Raw genomic sequence first — 23507 nt, 5'->3', positions numbered from 1 at the left:
TTACTCTTATTCAAATATTTACTATGTTAATATTAACAATGGTTATTCATTAATCAAACTTAACTCTATTTTCAACTTGATAATTTCAGACAACTATAATGGTTGGCTCTACATTCTAAATCAAAGACAATGTATTTTACTTCAAAAACGAATAAAAAAATCAAAATTTCCACTATTTTTGAATACCTATTATTAATATCCTACATATTACAGAAGATTTTTAAAAGGCAGTATTTTTATAAAAGGTATTATCAAATCCAGATGAAAAACTATATCACTTATTTTAAAAATAAGCAGATAATCACATGTAATGATTAAGTGAACTTTAGGAAATATCTAAAATCATAAATTCCATATAATATCATATATTTTTATAGGTCCCCATCCTCTACTTTCATCCCCAACTTTTTCACACAAGAGATATTAAATCAGTTACTTTTTATTGTTTTTCTTCTTTGCGCCCAGAATTATTACACTGAAATACTGAATAATTAAAACAACCTTACAAAGCAGGTGCTATTGTGCTTATGTTTTCCATGAGGGTCCTTGAATTCGATAAAATTAGTATTGAATATAAATACATTAGATTTCCAAGCTTTTCATTTTTCTACTAGTCTATCTTCCCTGGAAGGGGAAAAATAGTAAATTAAAATTGAATAATATAGCATTTGTTTATAGTGTTATTAAATAAGTTATGCTAATATCTACATTATAGGATAAATTCAAATGGAATATTTCATTTATCTGAAAACAGAATTTTTCCATGGGATGATGTTAGTAGGGGTAGTTGGAAGTTGGCACCTTGCCTTTTACCCCTGCATAAGAGCTACTTTCACAACAATGGTGATGCCCCTGTAGTCTTTTTCAGCGATCTGATAAATTGTATTTACATTGCACTATGAAGAGTACAATGGTACTGTATTGCACTGGTGAACTGAAACACCTCAGTCATCTTATCAGGCTGTCCCAATTTATCTGAATAATAGCAATTGTGTGTTCAATGTATAAAGATAGATTGTCAAACCAGATGCAAATGTTACAATGAAATTTCATGGCTTGACAAATTGTCTGCACAAGAGACCAGATATTATGACTCACTAAGGAGCAATAAACTGCAGAAAAATGAAATAACAACACTCAATCAAGGGGAATAGTTTCTCTGGAGATTTTTATTTATTTATTTGGTAAAATCCACTGGTTCTTGACTAACACATGAAGTCTGAAAAGAATCAACTTCCTTGAGTATTTTTTGCTGTTGTTGTTATTTAATCAACCAGTGAAACTAGTGACTGATGCGGCCACATCTTCCAATAAGGTGAATAGAGACCATAAAAAATAGAAGGATCCTCTCACAAGTAATATCAATTGATACAGCTTAATTCATCATACACCTAGCCTGCCCCTCTTTCCTTCTGACCCTGGGCTTCTTCCCACATATTCAGTCTCACAGGCCAGAGAGAGAATGCCCCAGCCACTCGTCTAAGCTCTGTCCACCTCTGCCAGAGATCAGATGCTCCTCTGAAGCCTTGTGGGCCATGGGTATTACACCCTAGAGAGGAGGACACATGGCTCTTTGAGCAAGGAATCCTAGCATGGTGGCTGGTGGATACACAGGCTCCTAGTGAGTGGGAATCCTTGGCTCTTTGGAACTCATGCCTTGCAGAAAGAGGCAGAGTCAGAGAAGGGACATAACTCAATTCTCTCAAGTGCAGAACCCAAGACAAATATTCTGCCTGCCTAGATCTAAGAGCAGTGGTACTAAAGGACACATCCAGGTTTTGTGAGGCCTAGAGTTTATATAATCTGGTGGAGTCTATTCAAAAAATAACAGGAGACACCTGGGTAGCTCAGTCGGCTGAGTGTCCAACTTTGGCTCCGGTCATGATCTTAGAGCTCGTGAGTTCAAGCTCCTCTGTGATGATAGCTCAGAGCCTGGAGCCTGCTTCGGATTCTGTGTCTCCCTCTCTCTCTGTCCCTTCTCTGATGATGCTCTGTATCTCTCTGTCTCAAAAATAAAACATTAAAAACTTTTTTTTTTAAATAACACATAAGTAAGAAGGAGAAAAATTTGAGGATCCCTTCTAGGGCCTTGTAGAACGCTCCAGTGCAAGTGAAGGCCCTAAAACTTAAGCTTCCTCAGCTGCACAGTCAATGTACTCCTGCCACCGAGTGAGAGGTGGAGGAGAAGGGTACTCAGTTGGCCAGAAGAGTTTTAAAGAGATTTTGCTTGGGTCCAGGGCCTCGCAATGGGCACACAAGTGGTCTCTTCAGAGGTATTCTGGGCCACTCTCCCACAGTTCCCTTACCAAGGATCGATGGGTGTCCTCTGTCTCTATTTCCTAGGTTTCCTGACTCTCCAGATAAGTAACAAAAACCTGAGCTCCATGACCAGCTCTGGGAGTTCAAGAAGGCACTGCTTTCCCAGCTGGCCAGCCCATCTTAACCCTCTAGCTTTTCTGGTCAGATGTCAGATTCCAGTCCACAGTCTGCTTCAGTTTTCTCAGGCATACATCAGCCAACTGTCCTTTGTGTTTCCAACTGCAAAAAACGCATGTGAAACACTCTGAATGATTCTCCTGAAGACCCTTCATTAGGCTTGTGGTTAGAAGGTTACTCCTCCAACTCCAAATCCCCCAAAAGCTATGGGGGAGACTCCTAGGCTCTCTCCATGAGAAATCTCTTTACTCATCTCTTCTAACAGTTGTTTCCACCCTGGAACTGGTCAAAATCACAAAATTGGTGCCATTTGTTTTGAAAACCTACATGGGAAAAGGGCTGTCTTATATTCAGAGTAGTAACTTGATAGTTATCATGTTCATGCTGCAGTTTCAGGGCTTTTTCCAAATAAAAATTATTTATTAAAAGTCACAACTTAAAAAGACACCCCACAAACTGGAAGGAAGATTTGCAATGCACAGGGCAATTCAACTTTGGAAATCATAACACACAAAGAACTTCTCTACATAAACACAAAAAATATACAAATCTCCCAATAGAGAAATCGACAAAAAATAGGCAATTTGTGGAATAGGAAACATAAATGCCCAATAAAAACTTGCTAAGATGCTCAACATCACAAAAAATAAGCCAATGTATATCAAAGCCCCATGAGATGCCAGTTCACACTCATAAGCCTTGTAAGGCTTTATACTTTTGCCTATCTAAGTGTGGGCACTGTCTGTTGAAGTAAAAGATATATGTGCCTTACAACTCTGCCATCATGTTTGCAGAGAAACTTCACACCAACTCTAAAAGCCCATGAATGTTCATAGCAGAACTGTTTATAAAGCAAACATTGCAAGCCATGTATATACCCTTTAACAGAAGACTGGATACATTTTGATACATTTATATAATATTATATACTACCAAAAAATAGCTAATCTATCCCTATAAGTTAAAGATTATCAATACATTGCCCAGTAGAGGTTTCGACTTCTGGATCCCTAAGGCCTGTGGTGGGGAGGAGGGAGCTGGACCTTGAATGGCCTCAGAATGAGAACTGGGTCCTCTGTGGGAATAATTAGGAAGGTAGATTTGAAAATGAAGAAGAGTTTTCTAACAGGCCAGGATGGCCAAAGATAGAAAAAGCTGCCCTGTAAAGTAATGAGCTACCTATCATTAGAGATGTGTAAGCAGGGGTTGGGCAACTTCTTCATGGGCAGTGAACCAAGCACTGGATATGAATAGTATAAGGGTGGGTTTGGATAAGGATGGCCATTATGACTTCTCTATGCAAACCCAGAGGTCCTGTAGTTTTGTAATTTAGTGGGTTTGAAAGTGTGGTCAAAGGAGAACAGGGCAGAATGAATAATCAAACTGTGACACATTCACCCCATGCAACACAGCTCACTAATAAAAGGGCATGACCATGGCACCTATAACAATGTGGATGAACCTCAAAAACATGCTGAGTGACAGAGGCCTTACACAAGAGACCACATACTATGTGATTCCATTTACACCATGCCTCAATTTCTGATTTCTTTAAAAGAAATTTTTTTAATGTTTATTTATTTTTGAGAGAGAGAGAAACAGATCACGAGTCGGGGAGGGGCAGAGAGAGAGGGAGACACAGAATCCGAAGCAGGTTCCAGGCTCTGAGCTGTCAGCACAGAGCCTGATGCAGGGCTCGAGCCGAGTAGCTGTGAGATCATGACTTGAGCTGAAGTCAACGCTTAACCGACTGAGCCACACAAGCACCCCTCTGATTTCTTTTTTAAATTGGAGAGATTTAAGACACTAAGAGGGTAATAAACGGTAGAGACCAAATACAAGAGGGAAATTACTAGTAAGGAATCATAATATTTATACAAGGACCTAAGTGGAATTTATTTATATTTATATGAATTTCCAGCGAGAATCAATGAAAGATTCAGAAAGGAATTTTGTGCAAAGCACGTTTATGTATATATACATGTTTCCCATTTAGATAGTTTCATTAATAACAATATAAATTAAAAGAATATAAAACTCTTCCTTGACTAAAAACTGTTACTAATTCACAATAATATGGTAAGATTGTCACACTATTACATTACTTTTTTTATCAGAATTATAATTAGCAGTGTAGATATTTCTTCTTTATCCTTACTGTGAGTGCTTGATAATATACTGTAAATTTTAGCTTTAATAACCTTAGTGAATTTGCCTAGGTTCTGGAATATAAATTGACTCAGTTCTCTTTTCACATTTCACCATCCCAGTGCCAGCACCCTAGTCCAAGCTACTGTCAGCCATCACCTAACTGGTCTCACTAACAGACACTCAACCTGTCCTTCATCAGGGGTGTGTTACTAAATAGCTAGCCAGCTTTCTCGGGGAGGGGAAAAGCCCTTATTTGTAGACTTTGGCAATAAATAAAAACATTCCAGCTGATTTCAGGTTTCCAATGTGAGATACCTGAGTCTGGAGCTGGGAAGAAATAATAACAAACCTGCTCTCCCAAGCGGGCTCTATGACACCACTGTCCCCATGTGTCACCTGGGCTCTGCTTAAAAAACATGTTTTTGGCTTCCTTTATCCCCACCAACCTTCTTTCAATATCCCCCCTGCTCCCAGCCATCACAGAGCATTTGCTCAAGCTTTTCTCTCTGATGGCAAAGTCCTCCTTTGCTTTTTCATTTAGTTAACTAATATCCTTCAGATCTTAGCTTGTGTCACCTCCTCAGGGAAGTTTTCTCTTCACCTTCTTGGCTAAGTTAAAGCTCCTTATTATAAGCCCTTATTACAGGATATACCTCTACATTATAGCCATTGTCATATCCACAATCTTGCATTTCTTGTTGCAATTAATCAATTAGCATGTGTCTCCCTGACTACACTCTAAATTTTCATAAGAGACCGCACCTGCCTTTTAATTAAGATCCAAACCTGGAACAGAGTGCAAAGATCAAAACAAATACTCAAGAATTACCTATTTTTTATGGATTAATGAATAAATGTCTATGTGAAATCATAAATAAATATATCCCCCTGAAATTTGTAAAAAAAAAGCTGGAGATTAGCTTTTAAAAGGATTCTTTGATGTGTCTCCAGTACAACTACAGAGTTTGTGCAACAACTCTGACATTAGAGAGTACTTAAACTTTTGCAAATTTAGCATACATACATTATTCATTCAGATAAAAATAAATAAAAAAGAGCTGACAGAACTTTAAACTTATGTCAAGTATCCTCTAAGAATAAAATAGGTTAGTTTTAGCCATTCTTAAAAAATAAGATCTTCTGTACTGAATGATAGCATCTGTGTCCCTTCAGAAGTAGCTCAAAGAACCTTCTTCATGTCAAGGCCATGAAGCATTATTACAAGAAGACCTTGAAACTTGGAGTGAATGACAGCATGTTGACATAACGCCTCATTTGCACAAATTGAAACAATAAATCAAGTATCTTAGGAAGTTTAGATTTGTCTATATAAAATAAAATAAAAACATGGAAATGACCAAAAAAAATAGAATTATTTCTCTCTTCCTTTACCTCTTTATTTCTAAATTTACAATGGCTATAAAATCCCTTCATTTCAGGTATCAAGCCATGTTACATACAAAGTGCACGATTTGCAACAAACACATTTCTAATGAAAGCACAAAATAAAATCCATAATCTATCATGGAAGCGGTACTCTTCAGAGTTTGAATTTTATACACAGTTCTTGAAGCACTCATTTGCACATAACTGTGATTTAAGAAATGCATAAATTTGAGTAACAAATTTATGAGTTTCTGGATATCTGGACATATTTTTTCTTATTATTTTTTAATGTTTATATACTTTTGAGGGAGAGAGAGACAGAGTGAGAAGAGGGGAAGGGCAGAGAGAATCTCTAAATCTGAAGCAGGCTCCAGGCTCTGAGCTGTCAGCACAGAGCCCAAAGCAGGGCTTGACCTCATGAACTGTGAGATCATGACCCAAGCCAAAGTTGGACGCTCAACTGACTGAGCCACCAGGTGCCTCTATGTAAACATATGTTTAATACTATGATTTTATTTATAAAGCTTCACCATCAAAACTTTGATTTCAACATTCTATGTTGATGATCAAATTATCTGAAAATTTTACAGCCTCTTTTTGGATCATAAAGATTTTTCTATTTTTCTACAGAGTATTCTTTCCATGATATTTAGTGACCTATAAGACTAAAATAAAAAATAAAGTAAAATCAACACCCTTATTTTCAGAATTAAGATGACCTTTAGGTACATCAACAAGAGAAAAGCTCTAATTCTTTCCCGCTATAGTGCTCAGAATATAGCTTTCTTTCCTAAAAGACTGGATGTTTTCTCCCTATTATTTGCTATGCTGACAAATTTATACTTTATCCCTTATAGGAATTCCTAACTCTTATATTTTCCTAGTTGAATGTGTCTAAAACCTGATAAACACATGAAAAATTTTAAAATGTAAATATTTCAGTCATAAGATTTTTCTTACATTCTAAAGTGATATATCGACACAATGCCATAATTATGACCAATATTCTGGCTTTATTTCCTAAGTTTATACTGATATATCAATAAGTCTTACATAACTTTAAGTAATCATACACCTAACCTAAATCTGTATCTTACATTGATAAATAGCATCTGTTGCCTGAGGTTTATCTTTTTTAGGTTTGTGTTTTTCACCTAGACTTCATTCTTCACCTGGACTATAACATCCTCAAAAATAAACTGTCATACATATTCTGTCTCCTGTACAATCTTATGTATTCTGAAGCCCATACACTGAGAGGATATGTTCTTCTTAGCAATTGTTCTTAGCAAGTTCTTCTTAGCAAGAGATTTGCTGAGTTCTGAATTACATAACTCTAAAGGGTCCTATGTTTCAAAGACTCAGTGGTTTATGAATTTATCATATGAAGTCTGTATAGAGGGGAAAATTATTTCAAGAAATAATTTCTTCCTGAATTTAAAGAAAACACTAGGTATCTAAACACAATGCCTCAACTTACAACATTCTAATATGTCAGTATTATATTAGCGAATTATATTTCTTAATGAGAAGGCCCAAAACACAAAAGTAATATCATAAAGGGTTTTGGTAACTTCATTTATAAAAATGTGATGTGGTTATTTCCCTAACATATTTGTTGTAAAAAAATACAAATTTTTTTAATATTCTTTCCTTTTTATTGTGCTTCAGGACTTTCACTATAAGGTAGATAAAGTAACTTCCACACTGAAAAGGAATAAATTGTGGTTAAGAAAGTTACCAAAAACCTACCCAAGGCCTCAATTCCTAATGGCCTCAATAGCACAGCTAGCTGATATGAAATAAAATTATGTGATAAACACCTAAAACAAGAAACAAAGGTATTCATAATTGTATTTTAATGTCTTTCAACGTCTTTGGTTTGAAAAATATAAAGAATTCTGACTTGTAAAACTAATGGTGATAATATTGTTAGTTATGTTGAACATCCATTGTTTTGTCTTCCTAGCATCTATCCCTGCCTTGTTTTATCAACATCATCCATATTTCAAGGATGGAATCACCCGTCCCCTCTCACCTTCACACTTTGCCTCAGAGTCTGTCATGTAACCTGGTTCTAGTCAATCACATCATCAAATACTCTGGGACACAGCAATTGTTTCAGCAAAATCATGTCAAATAAGCTAAGCTAGTCAAAGCCAGTGACATTCAAATCTTGGTTTTTGTTTTGTTTTGATTAAAGGGAAGGAGAAGCTCTTTCCACTGGATTTACTGAAAAGATAAAAATCTTCCCCACTAGCTGCTGAAGGCAGTAATGTCACCTTTAGAGGACCCTCCTTGAAAATGAAAACTGCAGAGGAAAGCAAAGCAAAGAGATGCAGATGGAAAGAATGAACTTTTATGACACTATTTGAGTACCAGACCCAAACATACTGGAGGAAGTTTCTACCTCTATACTTTTTTAATTACATGAGCCAAAACGAATCACTACCCTTGATCTTTCTAAAACCAATTTACAATGCAGCTGCTCTCATTAGCAAATGAGAGTTTTGAATCAATTGCTATGCCTCTGCATTTATGTTGTCTTTTTGTCATATATTCATATGTATCAATTAATTCTCAAAATAGCAGTTTGAAGTATGAAGGGCATATGTAATCTCCATTTGATACAATGGCCACTATTTGAATGTCTTCATTAGGATCACAATTGAATATACAATATTAGAAAAAAATTTTAAATATGTGGTATATCTGCCTTCCTGGTCAGCAAAAAGGGTATTAATATAATGGAGACATTAATCAAGAAACCAATAAGTAATTGAATGTGAGATGTGAGAGAGAAAACATAATGAGATTTTTCAGAAAAGGAAAAAAATGGTGGTTGTACATAAATATAGAAGTCAGAAAGAATCAATGTTTAAGGGCTTATAGATGTCATTAATTTGGTTTTAGGTATACGTACTATAAGATTCAGTAGAATACCTACTCGGGTCAACAACTTTAAATATTACACCTGCATTCAGAAAAGCCTTCAGAAGAAGAATACGCATTTGTAAGTCATTGATAATGTTGACAATTGAAGCTATGGAAGGGATAACATGACTAATAATTTTGTGGATTTTTAGATTTTGAGTCCTTTACCAATATGACTTCACATAATACAATGACTGCAAAAGGATGGTGGTATCACCCCAATTAACAGATGAAGAAAGGAAAGCACAGAGAGTTTAGTAAAATGTCCCCAATTTCCATCTAATATATATCGTAGCAGAATTAAGATTTTAACGAAGGACTCTCTGACTCAGGAAAACAAAAACAGTAACAAAGCTATGTGAATGAATGAATGAATGAATGATATTGTTAAGTGAGAATGTTTAATAAGAAAGTAGATTCAGATAATACAAAGGAGCATCAGAGTGAATGCAGGGTAACAGAAAAGGACAAAAAAAAAAAAAAAAAAAGAGAGAGAGCCAGTTAATAGTCTGCTTTATGTCAGAATAAAGAATAATGAATATTTATGAAGTAGCTGAAGACTGGAAAAAAGGGTATTTTATGTAAGCAAATAACACTATTCCCAGCTTTAAGAAAAATCACTAAAACATAATTAAAATAATTTAAGATCCTATTTATAAATATATAGGTAACTTATGTAAACTCATTCAGATATTGCAGAAAATGCACTTGGGTTTTCTAATATAATTCCACTGGCATACATGAGATGTAATTTTCCTCCTATTAGACAAAATATTGGAACCTAAAAATTAGACTATATTAAGAGCAGTTAAGTTGTTTTCACTTTTAGATTGTATTAAAACTGAATTACAATCATTACTTCCTGAATTGGTTAGTATTTCTTTATAATGAGAATATTAATACTGCCTATCTTCATGCTATCAAATATATACATTGCTCCATTTGAATTCAACATTATTGAATGTAACATTAAAGGATTTTCTAATTGATTTCACAAAGAGTATCAGGCACTATCATGTTCCAGGAAACTCTGTCCTCAGGAACTCATCCAGTAGAAACGCATCAGAAACAAAACAAGTGTGATACAGTGTAAACCAATGGGGAAAACAGTAGGTGCTTCAAGGTACTACCCGGCTCATGTGGTGGTCAGCCAGATTACATGGCAACACCATCCATCACCTAGTCCCCAGTCTGAGACCTTAAAGTGGGAATGGCACTAGTTTCATTGGAAAATATCAGTCAGCTTCCCCTTTTCATTTATATAATTCATACCTGGAAATATTCTAGCTTATTTGACATGTCAAGTGCATGGAGTTTACATTTCTTACCATGAATTTAATTCTCTCTGTAAGAAAAAAAATGTATCATTTATTCAATATAAGACCAAATCTAAATTTAAGTGAAACTTATATAGTAAAAATGTAGAAGCATTAGTGTAAATTTTCATTCAGAGTAATTTATTTAAAATACTTAATAACTTTCATTCCTTATAAAAATGCAAGCCAACTTTAAGCTAGTAAGTTTATATTAAGAACTGATCACATTTTACACAACCAAAGCCTACAACTATAAAATAAGCCATCCAAGAACAGTGTATCCACCATCACCTGTGTTAAAGAAATAAAATGCTTCATGTCCCTAAGGTAACAAAACGAAACTTGAATGGAATATAGCTCAAACAGATGAAGGCAGAAGATGCAGAAGTTATTCACTGACACAATAAAGGATAGATTGACTTTTTAAATATCATACAAAATTATTTCTGTCCTTTCGATATACTAGCATTAACACATTCATTATAAATCATAATTTCTGAGCAATCCAATTCTGATCAGTCATCTAATTTGTTTTACAAAGTTCTAAAGCATTAAACAAATAACTTACTGTTTGGAAGGTTCAGGAAATTTTAGTTCTTCTCTTTTCTTCATTTCTATGGTTGGTTCCATAGGAGTAAGGACCACAGCAGCACATGAGACTACAGAGTGGTATGAATCCTCCCGGCAAACTGTTTTATTAAAAAAATTAATTGTAAATGTCAAAATTATTTATTGACTATTACACGTTCCCTTTTTCTGTTTTTTTTTTTTAATTTTCAGTCAAATGAAAGGTATAATTTAACTAAAACATTAATTACCATTAAATGATCTCTCATTATCATTTTCCACTCTGAGTCTTTCCACTCACTAGCTGAATGACCTTAGGTAATTTTTATTTTTTTAAGCCACACAGGAGAAAAGGTGCTGCCAATACTTTATAGCCCTTTGTTTAAAAAAAGATTTTCATTGAAGAATAAGAAGTGCATAAATCATATACAGTTAAATGAATCTTTCCAAAATGAACACAACTGTTTAATCAGCATTATGATCTATAAGTAAAGCATTACCAGAACCCTAAAACTCCCTGTGGCACCTCTTCCCAATCACTATTGCAGCCCCCAAACTTAACCATTATTATTACTTAAATAACCATAGATTAGGTTGGTCTATTTCTGACCTTAGCATGAAGGAAATCATCCTCTTCTGTGTGTGTACTATTTTACATGTGGCTTATTTCACTCAATATACATCTATAAGACCCATTCATGTGTAGCAGTATTTGTTCATTCTCATAGCTGTGTAGCATTGCACTGAATGAATTTACAAAATATATTTATGCATTTTATTGGTGATGGACATTTAGAACTGCTCTGCTCTGAGGCTATTTTGAAATGTCTATAAACATACCTCTACATTTTTTTTCTTTTTTCTTTTTTTATTTTATTGCAAAAATAAAATTGTGTTGAAAAATATCTAGCAACTGCTCTTGGGATATGTTCATATGTCCCACCTTCACCTCTAGTAGATATTGCCAAACGTTTTTCTGAACTGATTGGACTAATTTGCATTCCCCAAAAGAGAAGAGTTTCAGTTGTTCCACATCTGAATCAACACTTAACTTTTGCCAGTTTTTTAAAATTTTACTACTGTACGAATTTTTTATTGCTGCATGAAAAATTAACACAAATTTAGCAGCTTAAAACAGCACCCATTTATTATCTCATAATTCTGTAAGTAAGAAGTCCAGTGAACTCAGTTGAGTTCTCTGATTAGGTATACAGATTACGAAGAAAGACCTAAACTTTGTTACATAATTCCCACTCAAGAGTTAAGCTCCCACAACGCCAATTTCAGGTTCACAGCCAGGCTGTGCTGTTAGGTTTCTGGGGAAGAATCCATTTTTGAGATTAATGACATTGTTGGCAAAATTTACTTTATTGAGGTAGTTGGACTCATGTCTCCTTTACCTAGCTGGCTATTGGCCAGGGATCAGTCTGAACTCCTAGAAGCTTCTGATAAGTCAGTGGTCAATGGCTTGTCTATCTCAGCAATGAAGAATATCCTTCACATTAAAACCCTCTCATGCATCAAATTTCTCTCATGCTCTGATCTCTTCTGCTGCTAACAACTGGGGAAAATATACTCTGCTTTTCAAAAGCTCGTTAGGTTAGGCCCATACAGATTATCGCCTTTATGATTAACTCAAAGTCAACTGGTTAGTAATCATAAGTACATCTACAAAGTCTCTCTTGCCATGGAATATAATATAATTGCAGTAGTGATGTCCCATCTTCCCAGTGGAAGGAATCATACAAGGGTTAGAGTCACATGTCATCTTAGAATTCTGCCTACCACAGCTATTCCTATAAGTGTATATAGTGGTATCACATTGTCGCTTTAATTTAAATTTTACTGATAATTAATGCAATAAAGCTGTAAATTCTTGCTTTACATGATTCTGATAAGCACAAATTTAAGTTACATGGTTTAGTTAAATAACACCAGAACTCTCAAAAATGGCTCACATTTCAGTTCGCATGATATATCGATACTGTGTATAATTGTACAAACTATGAACTTCTCTAGCAGCCCTTTGATCTGCAAATCACTACACAAATAGTCTCTACTTACTCTGAGCATGTACTTTGAGTACAAATAAGAAATGTGCATCATGATTAGACACACACATCACTTTTTTCAAAGTCTATCAATAACTGGTCGTGATGCATCTGCTACTCAATTTAAGCCCAAGTCTCAAAGTATGTAGTCCCATTGTTTCCTTGTCTCCCAGTGATGAACTCATGTGACACTTTACAAAAATGGATAATCTAAGGAAGGAATTTGATGGTGGAAATGAGAAGTGTAGCAAAGAAATGAAATCTTCTAGTGATGTAAGTGGTGTTTGAATTGATTATAAATGAAAGATCAATAATTGCTGATCTAAGTACTCACTTCAATAAGTGGCAAACAATAAATTAAACCCTCTCCCCAATACAGAAAGAGGCAAATACTAAAGATGATAGCCACATTAATGACAGAGAAGGCAACAATACAATTAAGGTCATACAAGTCTGCCAAGAAGTGTGGGACTATGATCTCAAAGAGAAAGAAGTATAAGAACAGATCTTAATGTTCTTCACCTTCCACTAAAAATATTTGCTGAATTACTAATCCACTCAGGGGTGGAGTCTGTGATATAAACTAGATGACCGCCAAGAGCAGAACTGAATCTCAAGCAAATATGTGGCACTCAAGATACAAACATTAGTATCGAGTATGTGTCAAAGTATGTGTGGGGGGAGCTGCTTTCTTTGTCTCTCTAATGCCATCAAACAGATTTTTGTTTCTTCTACTCTTCTTCTCTCTCTTTTTTTTTAATTTAATTTACTCTTAGCATGTGCTTTGAGTCTACATCAAACAATTCCAACATAGTTGGGAGAAGAAAAATCTACTACATTTAAAATTTTCCCTGTTGCATCAGGGAAATACAAATCAAAACCACATTCAGATATCACCTCATGCCAGTCAGAGTGGCCAAAATGAACAAATCAGACTATGGAGAGGATGTGGAGAAACGGGAACCCTCTTGCACTGTTGGTGGGAATGCAAACTGGTGCAGCCACTCTGGAAAACAGTGTGGAGGTTCCTCAAAAAATTAAAAATAGACCTACCCTATGACCCAGCAGTAGCACTGCTAGGAATTTACCCAAGGGATACAGGAGTACTGATGCACAGGGGCACTTGTACCCCAATGTTTATAGCAGCACTCTCAACAATAGCCAAATTATGGAAAGAGCCTAAATGTCCATCAACTGATGAATGGATAAAGAAATTGTGTTTTATACACACAATGGAGTACTAAGTGGCAATGAGCAAGAGTGAAATATGGCCCTTTGTAGCAATGTGGATGGAACTGGAGAGTGTGATGCTAAGTGAAATAAGCCATACAGAGAAAGACAGATACCATATATTTTCACTCTTATGTGGATCCTGAGAAACTTAACAGGAACCCATGGGGGAGGGGAAGGGAAAAAAAAGAGGTTAGAGTGGGAGACAGCCAAAGCATAAGAAACTCTTAAAAACTGAGAACAAAGTGAGGGCTGATGGAGGGTGGGAGGGAGGTGGTGATGGGTATTGAGGAGGGCACCTGTTGGGATAAGCACTGGGTGTTGTATGGAAACTAATTTGACAATAAATTTCATATATTAAAAAAATGAATAAAAAATGAAATTTTCCCTGTTGTCTTAAATACTGGTAGTAAAAAAAAAAAAAAAAAAATATATATATATATATATATATATATATATATATATATAACTAATTAATTCCTCCAGTATGCCACTCAGTTATTCAATAAATATTTACTGAACTAACTGGTATGTTCCAAGAAATATGTTTAATGGTAGGATTCTACTGTGGGCAAGAAAGAAATAATTTTAATAAATCTTTGAATTCTTTTAGAAATATTTCAAGTGTTAGAACAGTAACCTGCTTACCAGATTAAGTAAAAGGATTTATCTAGATCTCTATGAGGGAAAATAGAGCTAAATTATCTTTAAAAATGAAAAGAGAGAAGTGAGCAGGGAAAAGACTGTAGGTGAACAAGAAAAATTTTCAAAAATAGGGAGCATTTGTTTACACAAGGTAATTATTAGTATCAATACTTAGTTTTTATTATCTAGAGGCTAGAACAAGTTATAGCACTCTCATAGATATTGAGGTTAAAAAACAATGAATAACTAAGTCAATGAAAAATAAGCTCCGTTAATTATTATATAATAAAAGTGACACTACACTGGTCTAAAGATACATGGTTAGGAAATCAATGTAAATGGCAAAGCTCTTATATTTAGCGGAAATTAAATTACATTCAAGTTTTTAATACCTTTATATTTCATTCACACTAAATACAAGAATTAGTGTAATAAATGCCAGTTAAGCCATTAAATAATAGAGAAATTATAACTTCAAAAAAGTGAGTGGAGAAGATATTTGTAAATGATATATCCAATAAGGGGTTAGTATATATGATATATACTTACACAACGCAACACCAAAAAACCCAAACAATCCAATTAGGAAACGGGCAGAGGAGGGGCACCAGGGTCAGTTAAGCATCTGACTTCGGCTCAGGTCATGATCTCACAGTTCGTGGGTTCAACCCCTCCATCGGGCTCTGTGCTGACAGCTCAGGGCCTGGAGCCTGCTTCAGATTCTGTGTCTCCCTCTCTCTCTCTCTGACCCTCCCCTACTCATGCCCTCTCTGTCTCTCTCTCTCTCTCTCTCTCTCAAGAATAAACATAAAAAAAAAAGAAGAAGAAGAAAAGAAGAAGATGGGCAGAGGAACTGAACGGACAGTTTTCCAAAGAAGACATACAGATGAGATGGCAACAGACATATGAAAAGATGCTCAACATCACTAATTAGAGATATCACCTCACACTAGTCAGAATGACTACTATCAAAAAGACAAGAAATAACAAGTGCTGGTGAGGATGTAGAAAAAAGGGAACCATCATACACCGTTTTTGGAATATAAATTGTTGCAACCACTGGAGAAAACAGTATGGAGGTTCCTGAAAAAAATAAAAATTGAAATACTATGATCCAATAATTCTACTACTGGGCATTTATACAAAGAAAAAACAATAATTTAAAAAGATATATTCACACTTATTTCAGCATTATTTATGACAACCAAAAAAAGTATCATTTTTATGACAGCCAATTCAAGTGCCCATCAACAGACAAAAAAAAAAAAGGTGTGAAATACACACACACACACACAAACACGCTGGTGTATTACACACCCATAAAAAAGAATGAGTTTTTGCCAGGCACAACAACATAAATGGACCTAGAGGTATTACACTAAATGAAGTCAAAAGAGAAAGATAAATACCATGATTTCACTTATATGTGGAATCTAGAAAACAAAATAAATAACCAAACAAATAAAAACAAAAAGAGCAAACAAAAAAGCAAAACAGACTCATAAATACAGAGAACAAACTGGTGGTTGCCAGAGGGGAGGTCAGTAGGAGGATGGGCAAAATAGATAAAGGGGATTAAGAGGTACAAACTTGTAATAATAAAATAAATAAGTCATGGAAATAAAAGTATAGTAGAGGGAATATAGTTAATAGTATTGTCATCAAGTCGTATGATGAAGGATGTTATATGGATAATGTATGATGAGCAATGAGTAATGTACAGAATTATTGAATCGTTATGTTATATGCCTCAAACTAATACAATATTATGTCAATTATATTCCAATATATTTTTTAAATAAGTTAAGGCCTAAAAAAAGTGAATGGAATAATAAAAGGGAAGTACAGATTTTTCAAAACAATGAATATGCCTAGGCTCTATCATTCTGAGGTAGAAAGAAAAAAATAAAGGAAACCTTAGCAGTATGCCACTGAGAAGAGAAACAGTTTCTGAGAACCTATAGAGTAATAGATATTTATGTGATCATTATATTCTGACAAAGCAAGATATATTCTTCAAAATTATGGTCCATACAAAAAGGAAATCAGAAACTCATATAACAATGGTCATAATTTGAACTACTCTGTATAATAATTTAATTATGTTCATTTTTACAATGACACAAACGCATAAATTATTTTTGAAGAATTATATAAATAGGACTAAAGGGGAAAACATTATATTTGCCATTAAAATAAACTTGATGATACAGATTAAAGGGAAATTTCAAGTTTAAAAAAGACCTCCACGGGTGCTTGGGTGGCTCAGTCAGTTAAGCATCTAACTCTTGATTTTGGCTCAAGTCATGATCCCAGGATCATGGGTTCTAGATTCATGGCAGGCTCAGTACTGGGCATGGAGCCTGCCTGAAATTCTTTCTCATTCTCTCTCTCTCTGTCTTCCTCCTTCCCTCCCTCCCTCCGTCCCTCCTTCTGCCACTCTCCCCCACTCATGCTCTCTCTCTCACTAAAATAAAAATTAAAAAACAAAAGCAAATGTTTCACTACTCAGACCGAACTCTCATGATGGGAAAAACTGTGGCTTTATAAAAAAGTTGAGAGTGAAACAAACAGGAACTCCCAACTTTTGATTATTCGCATTACTTAATTGTACTTATATAGTTTCAATCATGTATAGCAAATATTATTCACTTATAAATTTTTTAAAAGTTAAATTTAGGCAACAGCAGATAATTATTTCATAATACAACTTAAAAAACGTAAGACATGCCAAGGCATTGCATATTCAAGTAAGTTTCCAGCATCCATGAGTTGAGAAATCGATAATTTTCCACTGTTACTTCCAACCAAAGATGCAGATAATAATTTGAGGCACCAACCTATAAATTTACATGCTAAATTTGTTCTTCTGTGAAAAGAATCTTTGTTTAACTATATTGCATGAACCATAGAAAATTCCATCACAGGCTTCTGTTACTTGGAATTGTCAGAGTCAGCCTGACTGAAAAATTAAAGTCCCATTTCTTTCTACACAGATGGAGGTTTTCTTAACAATATTAGGGTCACTAATCAGGCCATTCTGAGAGGGTCTCATGGAGAAATGCTTGAACTGCATCTGGAGGAAGTCCATTGTCACAACCACCCACAACTACAAAAACAATGACTTGGACATAAGAAACTAACATTTGAATATGAGTTATACAAATAGGAAGGTTTTTGTTTGTTTAGTTTACTCATTTATTTTGAAATATGGAGAGAGAGAACATGAGCACAAGCAGGGGAGGGGCAGAGAAAGAGGGAGATAGAGAATCCCAAGCAGGCTTCACGTGGTCAGCACAGAGCTCGACACCAGGCTAGATCCTACAGTGGCCCCACAAATAGGAGTTTTAAAATGAGAGAAAATGTTTGAGAGTGACAAAAATTACTTATGCTAGGATTTGCTCCTAAGCACTACTCCCATTTATTCCTGAGTAGTTATAAGTATATGAACACCAAAAATGATCAAAACTACTGGAACCTCTGCATCAGAAATATAAAAATCTTATGGCAAAGTAGAAATCATTTCTAGGTTTAAAACTGCGTAGTCTGACTTTGTCACGTAACTTTTTATTACACCACAAAAAATATGCTATTATATGAAATGACTCTCTAATATCAACTGTATTGTACAAAACATTTCTTTAAGACCCATAATAAACTGAGATGCAAGACCTAAATACTGAAATTGTTTTACTCTTTTCTCCAGTTTGATAAATCAAAACTATTTCATTTGATTACTGAACTTCTATCTTTGTTTGGTCTTTAATTTATAAAATCAATTTTAAATCACTGGGAAAGCAACATATTTTTTAAATGTTCACACAAGTGCCAAAGATTTCTAGGAGAGACATGTTTCTCTTCAATGCAAAATTAGAACATTAAAATTACTGAATATGGCTAGATCATAATTAACTCATAACCATCATGTGTAACTACATTTGAAATCACCACCCCAATTCACCAGAACTGTTTACTATCAATGAACAAATTACAGGTGTAAAAGAAAAGCATTTGTTTTTGACTTGAAAAAGTGTTCACCTTCCCCTTTCCTGTCCAAATATCCAGGGTCTATGTATTTACCACAGAACAACCCACTGGTGAAGCTTAACCTAGCAAAAGGGTAACATTTATTTAACGAATGCTTAAATATCATTATGTAGTAGGCATCCTTCTAACTACACATTAGTTACATATAATACATACTATGCATTAATGCATTACTACTAAATATGCATTAAAGTTACAGTATCATCCTGACCACTCAGAAAAATTGTATGGGGTAATATTATTATCCCGATTTTACAGTGTTCAAGGTCAGACAGATTGGGAGTAGCAAAACCAGAATTCAATCAATTTGCCTGACCCCACCATGCTACTGACAATGCTTCCTGTTGCTCTTTATTTAAATACCTATCATGTGTTCTGAAGAGTAAGTTTAATAGTTTATCTTTTCCAATTGTGTTTCTATTCAAGAGTATTCTTATATCTGAATTCTTTACCCTAGGAAAACTGTGTAAGCATTAAGCAATTTGCCTCACAACACAGCACAGCTGTGACTCACAAAAATGCTTTGAGTTCCAAGCTCTGTATTTCAAAATGATTTACAACAACTATTTCCCTCTTGCTCCACAGAATGTGTGTTGAGTGTCAGGAAGAACCCACTATTACATACATTTATCTACGGCAAAGGAAAATATATAATTTAGAAAAAATATTATTTTTTCATATTTATTTGTAATCAATTGCTGTTGATTCTTCTTGCCTAGCACTGTTTATAGGTGCTTGAGTAGATCAGTGAATATAAATGACAAAAATGCATGTTTCTGTGGAATGTATATGTGTTGTGAAGATATTCTGTAGATATGATTACAACCCACTACAGCTGACTTCAAGTAAGGGAGACTGTCATAAGTAATCTGGGTAGGCCTGATTCAATCACTGAAAAGCCTTAAAAGTAGTTGAGGCTTCTTAATGAAGACAAAATTCTACCCATGTCAAAAGTTCCAGCCTTCCCTTCCTGGCCTAGTCAGCGCCCACCACCCCCACCCCCACCCCCAAGAAGCACGTAAGGTTCTGTTTCTCTGGTTGATAAATATACCAACCAACAATACATACATTTAGGTATCACATACTAGCTTTAGTGAATCTCTCAATACTTTTTACGAATTAACATCCTTAATCCAGTGCTTATAAAAGGCTCTTCTGAGGAAATATTAGTCCAGAATCGAAAATAAGCAGATAAAATACAAGTCATTGCATCATGACTATAAATAAACACACACTGAACAAAAGCAGGATACATATTGATTCCATCAGTAGCATTCACTGAACTATATCATGTCCAGGCACTGTAGTAGGTGTGAGACTGATGAAAATAAAAGATAAAATATTTGCCATGAATATAATTTAGTGTAGTAAGGAATGAACACCATATAAAAAGTACTACCAAAGAAGCCAGCCAGGTAAAGTAATCACTGTGACTGGAAGAGCAGGACAAATGCTATCTTGTCCACTCCCTGTTTCTTAGCATAGTTCCAGACACAAAGGAGGAACTCCATAAATCTCTGTCTGATGAATGATAGAGATTCAAGAAAAATGGAGGCACTGGGGAAAAGACAAGACACTAGCAAAGCATAGGAAAGACTGTGCTAAAAGGCAATGAGATATAAGAAAATGTCATATATCTTTAGAAATTCAAATATTTCAGTGTGGCTGGGTCTAGAAAAGACGTAAGGAGTTGAAGAATGGAGATACATCTTTTCTCAACACCTGAAGTACCTTCTAAGTAACTCTAAAACATTAGTATGTAATTTTGAAGTTAGTGAGGATACTCTATCAATCATTTTACAAAGAAGCAAGCAACATGATCAGCTTTATATGTTCGGCAAGTGGCCTGGCAACATCTAAGTACAGGAACGAAAGCAGGTCAAATCCCTGGCAATACTACTGAAATAAATGAAGTGAGAAATGGTGAGTGCCCCTTGTCACTGGGAGTGGAAGGCTAGGGAAAGGCAAAAACAAATACTGCAGGCAGAGCATTCAGAAGAGCATTCAACAGTCTGTATTTACTTACTCTCTTTGTCAAAATGAAACACAATTCTCAGTAGATCAAAATAACAGAAAATAGAGTAAAAGTGTGTATGGATGAGAAAGAACTGGCAAAAGCACCAAGCCAAGACTTTCAAATTAATTAGAAGCAATTTAAAATAATTTAAATGAAAAATAACTTGTGCAAACATATTATGCAAGGATAGTATCATCTCAGGCATCTTTTTTAAAGATATGAAGGAACTGCATAGAAATAGTTAATGCCCTTAAGTAAAACTAATTAGAGAAAAAAATACAGAAATAAATATGAAAATAACCATATCCTAGAAATTTTGGACAAAACTATAAAATGTAAAAAACAACACTATATTGAGTCAGGCTTATCTCACATTATCCAAATTCTGGTACTTTTGTGTACCAATAGGAACCTTTCATCTTGTGACACATGTTTGGACCATTATCAAGTTTATTATAAAATTCTGTTCTTTGAATTTGTATATTTTTAACTAATTTAATCTTAATTTATTTCTTGCCTCAGCCTTTGAACAGTTCTTTTCACAATTTCTTATATTGCACAAATATTTTCTAGAATTAAATTGAAACCTGACCTATGATAGGGAAAAACAGAACAATGTAAATTCAGTTTGCAAGGTTACCTACTTTATTACTATAGTCGAATCACTGGAATGTTTGTGGCAGGCAAAAATGTATCCTTGGAACATCAAATGCAAACTGGAACAGCCAACGGTTTTCTTGACTGTTGAACAGGAAACATGCATTCATAAACCCCTCCTGACTGCAGAGTAAGACATTTATGGATAAAGTATTTATTTATTTTAATAAACATGAAAATATTATCTAGTGGCTATTATTGGCTGAAGTGAGCCTCGCCCCATAAGTCCTAACCCTAGTACTTACAATGTGACTTTATTCAATGTGACTGTATTTGGAGATAAGGTCTTTAAAGAGGTAATAAAGTTAAAATCAGGTCATCATAGTGGACCCTAATCCAACATGACTGGTGTCCTTATAGGAAGAAAATAATAGGACACAGACAAAAACTAAGGAGAGATCTTATGTAGACACAGAGAGAAGACAGCCATGTACACACTAAGGAGAGAACGTAGAAGAAATCAACCCTGCAGACACCTTGAACTTAAACATCTAGCTTCCAGACTCTGCAAAAATAAATTTCTGTTGTTTAAGCCACTCAGTTTGTGACACTTTGTTATGACAGCCTGAGAAAAATAATACAATGGTTAGTTTAGGATAAGGACCAAAGAACTACTTTCATGAATATTAATAATTAAATAAAAATATAAATAATTAAATAAAAGGAACACATAGAGTCTCAGAATTCCAACCTAATGACTGAATCTATATTGCTCCTACTACTGTCCTCTTCCATTTTGAAATCTGACAGATGTCGCTATTCAGCTCATGCTTCAATAATTCTAATCATGGTTAGTTTATTATACTTTACCATTCTGGTTGCCTTCTTTCAAATGTGGTCTAGAATGCATAATATAACACATATATTATATGCATATATATTATATATTACATATACACATAATATATATAAAACAAATACTGCAGACATATGCACATTTTATACACAGATACAGATAATATAGAGAGAACATCAGGAGGAATAGAGTCATCAACGATTATTGCTTTCTGCTAACTTAGGTATTAAAAACTTTATTAGCATTTCTTCATGTGCACAGCCACCATCTAGCGTATGAGACCCTAGGTTAGGTGTTTTCTAGGCATCCGTAGAAGGTTTTACATAGGAAAAATAGCAGCACTATAGGTCTGTAAAGTCTATCATCACTATCACAGATTCCACACATAATATTAGAATGACATCATTGCGGCCTACTGATTCTGAGCAATTCAAGTGGAAGGTACATATTTTGTTCATTAAACTTTCCATTTTAAATTTTGCAGGACTGTTAATACGCATTGTGGCAGACTGTACTGTCCAAAGATAGTCACACCAATATGTATCCTATCCTGCTTATCTTTGATATTCTACTTGTGTGGTGGGATTTTAGTTCCCTTCCTCTAAAACTTTTTGTTTATGACTTTTGTGACTGCCTTGTCTAAAAGAATGTGATAGAAGTGATGCCATGTAATTTTCAAGGCTAGGTCATAACAGGCAATATGCCTTCTGTTTGGCTCTCTCTTGGGACACTGGCTGTTGGAACCCAGCCACTGTGCTGTGAGGAAGCAAAGCCCACACAGATATCCTGGCTGACAACCCCATGAAGTCCCTCAGTCATCAGCCATCAACAACCACTTAATGTACATGAAAGGATTCTGTATTCTAGCAGAGGACTTAAGCTCCACAGAGCCAAGGAAAACTATCCCTGATACACCCTGCCTGAATTTCTGACCCACAAAAATCATGCAAGATGAATGACATTTGTTGTTTTTATCCACTAAGTTTTAGGAAAATTTGTTACACAGCAATAGACAAACAAAACACTCCTAAAGAACATTTATAACTAATGGCAAAAATAGATTTTGATGCCTCTAGGACAGGGTTTCATTAAAATTGTTATGAAAATGATACAAGAAAAAAAATATTGACGTTAGTGCCACAAAGCTTTACCTACATTCTGTGTGTGTGTGTGGGTAATTGATGAATGACAACTGCAAGAGTCTGATATTAAAATTCTCATTCAGCAATTGTTTAGAGATCAATACTATGGACATAAGAAGCAATGTAAACAGC

At 34.8% G+C, this 23507-nt stretch overlaps 1 protein-coding gene and 1 long non-coding RNA gene across 4 annotated transcripts in view; one reads left to right on the top strand and one right to left on the bottom strand.

The window, feature by feature from the left end:
* Positions 1-23507, top strand: part of LOC125923682 (uncharacterized) — a 1073698-nt gene that overhangs the window by 232326 nt on the left and 817865 nt on the right. The gene's annotated exons all lie outside the window — the stretch shown is intronic.
* The window catches only part of CCSER1 (coiled-coil serine rich protein 1), an 843785-nt gene that overhangs the window by 543332 nt on the left and 276946 nt on the right, over positions 1-23507 (bottom strand). For all 3 annotated transcript variants that reach the window (XM_049632119.1, XM_049632120.1, XM_049632121.1), the window contains exon 5: positions 10792-10912. In XM_049632119.1, the coding sequence (XP_049488076.1) occupies positions 10792-10912 (121 nt within the window). The remainder of the gene's footprint in view (positions 1-10791; positions 10913-23507) is intronic.

This window comes from Panthera uncia, chromosome B1 (genome assembly GCF_023721935.1).
Source record: "Panthera uncia isolate 11264 chromosome B1, Puncia_PCG_1.0, whole genome shotgun sequence".
In the NCBI taxonomy this organism is placed as follows: domain Eukaryota; kingdom Metazoa; phylum Chordata; class Mammalia; order Carnivora; family Felidae; genus Panthera; species Panthera uncia.
Note: the sequence above shows the minus strand (reverse complement) of the source record. Positions and strands in the feature narration are given on the sequence as shown.